The sequence below is a fragment of the Lingula anatina genome, chromosome 6, assembly GCF_051362555.1.
Source record: "Lingula anatina isolate TDL-2025a chromosome 6, LinAna3.0, whole genome shotgun sequence".
Lineage (NCBI taxonomy): Eukaryota > Metazoa > Brachiopoda > Lingulata > Lingulida > Lingulidae > Lingula > Lingula anatina.
Window position 1 is genome coordinate 11770965 of NC_141772.1, and position 5612 is coordinate 11776576.

At 36.3% G+C, this 5612-nt stretch overlaps 1 protein-coding gene across 1 annotated transcript; it reads left to right on the forward strand.

The window, feature by feature from the left end:
* The first annotated feature begins 3882 nt into the window (after positions 1 to 3882).
* LOC147761136 (uncharacterized) lies at positions 3883 to 5217 on the forward strand. The gene is made up of 2 exons (XM_087014383.1): positions 3883 to 4086; positions 4901 to 5217. The coding sequence occupies exons 1-2, from the start codon at positions 4011 to 4013 to the stop codon at positions 5215 to 5217; spliced, it is 393 nt and encodes a 130-aa protein (XP_086870509.1). The 5' UTR covers positions 3883 to 4010.
* The last annotated feature ends 395 nt before the right edge of the window (positions 5218 to 5612 follow it).

A 5612-nucleotide genomic window follows, 5' to 3' on the forward strand; every position in this document is an offset into this window, starting at 1 on the left:
AAATGCAAGTACTTTTTCTCGTAGTGCACGTCAAGTAATTCACCGCCACCCTCTCGTGACATATTCCCTGAACACCTTTCACGGACATTCGAGGTGTTCTGGCATATATCGCTCAGGTGATTGTGTATAATCTCAAACTTACTTCACCGACCTTTTCACCTTTCGGATCCCCCAGTTGGACAAACTTGATTTAAGTTAATTGTCTGTTTAAAACAATCCTCTCCCATCCAAAAGACTGCATAATTTGGCATTTAAAAGACGGTTTTCTGTATTGTAATCATTTTGACTGAAGTAAGTTGTCATGTTTAGCTATCACAAGTCACAGCATGTCTCTTTTACCTCTACTCGTACTACATACTTACCCGGTGCATCTGATTTATTCATATTATTTATTCATTAGAACGTTTATTTTTCATTTACACACCCTTTGCCTACCCCCTACCAGGGTCATAGATTATTTTCACTAGATATTAACATATGTAGATGTGTATCTGGTTAATTTATGAAGTTTTTCCTCCAAGCGGAATTGAAAAGAGCACATAATTAATCTGAGGCCCTGGTAGAGGGTGCAGTTTTGCCTTAATATTCCATATTTGAACCCATAACATAGTGCATGTCACATGGCCGGGGTAACGCACCTGTTCTCTCCCACAAGAGAGTTCATAGCACAGGAACCTCTTGAACGAAGCTCCGGTTACTTATACTGCGCAGGCACTGGTAGTTTTCCAATGATCTTTCATCATGTAAGTGAAAATGTCGCACTCTTCAGCTCGTAACTTTTTACATACAAGGCTGTGGTTACGGGCAATCATTAGAAAGGGAAGTCAAAGTCTTATAAAAACGGAAAGAATTCTATGAACAGTGTTTAAAAGAGTGTCCTGTGTCCCGTTACCCACGTCACTGTAATAAACGCAGTTGCATTATTTTAACAGGACGGGTGACAACATTTTCTGAAAAATTTATCACAAAATGTACTTATTTTTGATAAAAATGAAGATTCGCAGAAAAATAAACCATGCATTAACGCAATTGTACAAATATAATATGTCTACGAGTTCGATGCGTCTTTTAGAGACAACAGCTGCGCATTTAGGTGTGTTTTTGCAGTTAAAGAATAGCTCTAGCATTATCTGAACATCATACAAAAATATCACCTAGTCTGACGTAAAACACTGCGCAACACCTTATACCATATAGTGTAACTGTCGGTAATAAAACAAGTGCAAATGGGCTCATTTTTATGCCCCTTGTCACTCTCTAGAAACCTATTTACAGGTACAATGTTCGTACAAACAGTAGAAAGCAAACGCGTAATTTTTCCCTAGTCAAAATATCGTGATTTGTATCCTCGATTAGCTTTCCTGGAGTGATAAAAATGCAATCGTACTGAAAGACAATCTGGGTTTTCAAATGTTTTGAATGATAACGGAATTTTTCTTTATAGTGAATTATTAACATTTCCTTTTATATTTTGGCATTCAGGTCATTAAAACTACAGATACAAAGGTTTAATCCTCGTCGCTCTGTTCACAAATGTAGTAGCTAAACCAGCCGAGAAGACAACCCAGCGTCTTGATAAGCAGGCAAAGTCTTAAAGTCGTCTCTAAATATTATCACCATGGTTACTCTCTAAGTATTATTCAGTCAGACACAGGCTTCAAATGAATTTTGAAAATGTGTGTTCGAGACCTTTTGCTACAGATCGCCTTCCGGCCCTATGCGACTGAAATCATCGTTATGATACGTTTTCCGCTCTGGTTTAGGGGCCTTTTAAAGAAAAAAAAACTTGATTGCCGTTAACTTATTAAAGCTAACAGGTATTCTGCATAAAACAAGTGCTGCTAAAAACCAAAAGGGTTAAATTATCAACCGTCAAAAGTCTGTGTTGTGTCGTCCTAAAATTATAAACGAATGTCTGTTTTGATCCTATATATAACAACGCACAGCCAAAACAAAGTTGTATTCGTTTATAGAAATTTGAATAAGCATGACCCAAGATCGTGCAATGCCACATTTCAACTCTCGTAGACACGAAGTCGTGAAGAAGGGATTGGGTCAGTTCTGGTCCCTAAAGTTGAGGCAATCCTACGCATGTGATACCAACAGGTGTAAAAGAGATAGGAGACACGATTTGGCACCGGCGGTGAGGGTAATATCTAGATTACCGCCGGCTACATCACGTTGTAAGCTATGTGAGTTGCGCCTGACCTCAGTGCATATTGTCCCTTACCACCGTCAGTTTTTCTTATCATCAACGCTCGCTTAAAAGGTGCAAAATAATCCTCGTGGTATTCTTTAAGGGTGTACATGCATGAAGTGGGACTTCAATCAATTTCATCATTATCGCTTATATTTGTTATATATTTCTACCGTCATTCATTAATTTGAATGATAAAACTTTGTTATATTGGTCTCAATTAACAAACCTGGGTATGAATAAAATTGTGCGTAAACATATTTCAGTTACCCTGTGTCAGAGCACTGGCAAGCTAGCGTGCTCACTATATTTTCCAATGTGTTATGTAGCTTTAAAGTGCTGAAATGGGTTATATATGAAATGATGACCGAGCTGGCAATACCGAAATAGAACCTTGGATAATTTCAGCATGAATGAAACAAATTAATAACAAAATCACGTCTTTTTCTAACTTCAAGACACTCGCTAAATATGACGTCACGACACGAAGTAGTTGTGCCTGCGTGCTCATCGCTGTTCACACCCTGAGAAACCATTTCTCTGAGAAAGTATTGCCCATTGATTAAATAAAGAAATATGGAACGTGTAAATCACTTTGCGTATCTATTTTGTCCAAACTTGATAAATGCTTAAGAAATTTGCAAGAATCCGCACAACTTTTGCCCTAGCATCGCCCGCCACAACATTAGCGAAGGTAGAAATGGGTGCATATTTCTACTGCTATCTACAGACCTAAATTCACTTCTAAAGGGCGATTTAAATTATTGTGGTGGATAAATGCAGTAACCCTTAATGGTTTTGCCGTTTTGTGTATTCATTTAAATATAGTAACAACGCCAAAATTTGAAAAATGACTAATGGTCTGACAGAACTGAAACAAAATAAAAGCTCATAAAGTCTTTAAAAAAGCATTAAGAACAATATGAAAACAAAGATTGAAAAAGGCCTTTAAGAATAATGATGCACGATCCATATTTTTAACCAAGCCATGCCAATGTTGTCTTAGGGACTGTATAGTTTATCTTATGTTGACAAAGGAGAGAAATTATCAGCAATGTGACAAATCTGAAAGCCAAGGCGTGGTTTTTTACCCTACGTAAATTACGCTAATGAATTATTTGAACCTTGAAATTTCTAACCCAAAATATTAAGTAATTCAAAAGAGGATTCCTGCCAATCAATACATAGATACAATTATAATAATAATGATAATAATATTTATACAGCTTTTAATGCCTTTTGTAACCATTTCAGCTGCTCAACCGATTTCAATTCTACTGAACGTTTACTAAACAAAAAGTAAATGGATAACGAAATAAGATAGATAAATAATTATTAGAAAACAACTTAATAACTATTCGTAATAAAAGGCCTCCTATTCAAATAGACAATAAAAAGGAAGTAAAAACGTAAATCACGAACATGTCTGAAACAGATGGTATTACATAATATTCAGCGCTCCCTGTCTGGAAGCTAAATCGCCTATTACATAACCCAAATGGATATGCATATATATTCTGCTGTTTGACTGTGCAATCAACTATTCAAAATTTGAAACTTTAAGTTTAACGTCTGCAGGTAGGTAAAAATCAGAACTCGACTGAAAAAAGCTACTGATTTCAAAGTCTAGAATGAAATTGACTAATTTGTCGGAATTGGGATACTTCATAGCATTTCATATTTTGTCTTAACTGACATTAGTCTGTATGACCCGATTCAAATGAAATGCATTGATTGAAAAACATGAAGTTGCTCAATGAAATACTAATTGTTAATTATTTCCCATCAGGCACATTCTTCACACTATATTACCATGAAGGTTTTGATCCTCGTCGCTTTGGTTGCCGTGGCAACGGCTAAACCAGCTGAGAACTCCATCCAGCGTCTTGGTAAGTAGACTTAACTTTTTATGTTGGTCTTTGAAATAAAAGAATCGGTTATGACAAATGAAGTAAAGTTCCCTTCAGGATTTTTTTTTTTTTTTTTTTTTTTTTTTGTGATCGAAAAAAATAAGATTCTAAATGGTGTCATCAACAGCTTATATTTCTTATAACTGCCAAACTACAACTCTCCTTTTATTCACTTGGTTTTTGTTACGATAATGCTCCTTTTTTTGAAATCATTTAGAACTATATGCCTAGGCAGTATTTCAGACCAACTCAGTTTAAACAGAAAGATGTATGATGATGACATTCTTTATAAAATCAAAATATTCCGTTTAATGCATGCTTGATCCTTTTACAAATGATCTTAGAATTATGAATGGTATAGCCTTTTAGTTTTTAATCTAGACCTTAAAATTGAGAATGAATGCCATAGAACATATCCGAAGTGACAAACACAAAAATCTGAGTATTTCGTCTACTCGATTATGAGTTACATGACAGACGAAAAAGCTTAATTTGTTTTTCTAATATTTGGACATTTAATGGTTCTAGATTTTGAATTTGAAATCGCAATCGGAAGGAGTCGCTGAAGAAAATCAATGAAAATTTATGTTGATGGAATAGTCTTCTTAAACTTAACATTTCATTATGGAAAATATCCTTTTATATTTAAAACGATTTGCCATGTTTTTTCTTTACGAATTAATCGTTTCTGACTCCATATACAACCTTGCAATTACCAACACTTTTTTCTTTCACAAACAATCTGGATTCTACAGTGTATTCTGTAAAGATATGTATTGCTATTTCTTTGCAGCCCGCTCTCTGGCCGAAGACGAGGTGATGAAGAGGAGTGTCATCAGTGACGTAGTTACTGCCATCTGTACCCCCGTCATCGACTCCGTGATCGGTCTGACAAATGGCGGATGTGCCCTTCTGTCCTCTTCTGCCGACAGCACCTGCACACAGCTTGCTGACCAGTACCTTGGCAGCTTCCTGTCTGGTCTGTTCTCCTCCCCTGTTGCTTCCATGTGCTCCAACTTGGCCAAACTCGCCGTCAACGAGTGCAACAAAGGAACCGTGCAAAACTTCGCCGGCACCGTGTGTGGCCAGCTCGCAAATGTCGTTGGTTAAAATTACTTGTTTATTCGTGTGAAGCTTTTATTGGTAGTTATGGTGCAAAAATAAAGCTTATTTTTTGAATACAAGTCTTTTCTACTTTTAGTACGATTGACATCAAATAAAGATGTCAGAGAGAGAGAGAGAGAGAGCAAGAGTGAAAGAGAGAGTGCACAGTTCAAAGACATAATATCCCTTATTTGAAACTGATGTTGAACTTAAAGTAAGCATCCGGCGTGTGTTCGTTGTTCTGATAAATCTCGATATTAACATTTTCGTTAATGTGCTGTTAATTTAGTAATTTAACCAATTAGTCATTTCATCACTAATAATGCTTTGACCCTAAAATTGACCTGAACAGTACGCGAGATTAGGAAATCTCGAACCAACGAGGGCAAAATCGTGCCAAG

Excerpts from the sequence above, each read along its gene's own strand:
- LOC147761136 (XM_087014383.1), top strand. The coding sequence starts at position 4,011 with ATGAAGGTTTTGATCCTCGTCGCTTTGGTTGCCGTGGCAACGGCTAAA. Across the intron at positions 4,087-4,900 it reads GAACTCCATCCAGCGTCTTG|CCCGCTCTCTGGCCGAAGAC; the intron begins GTAAGTAGACTT and ends ATTTCTTTGCAG.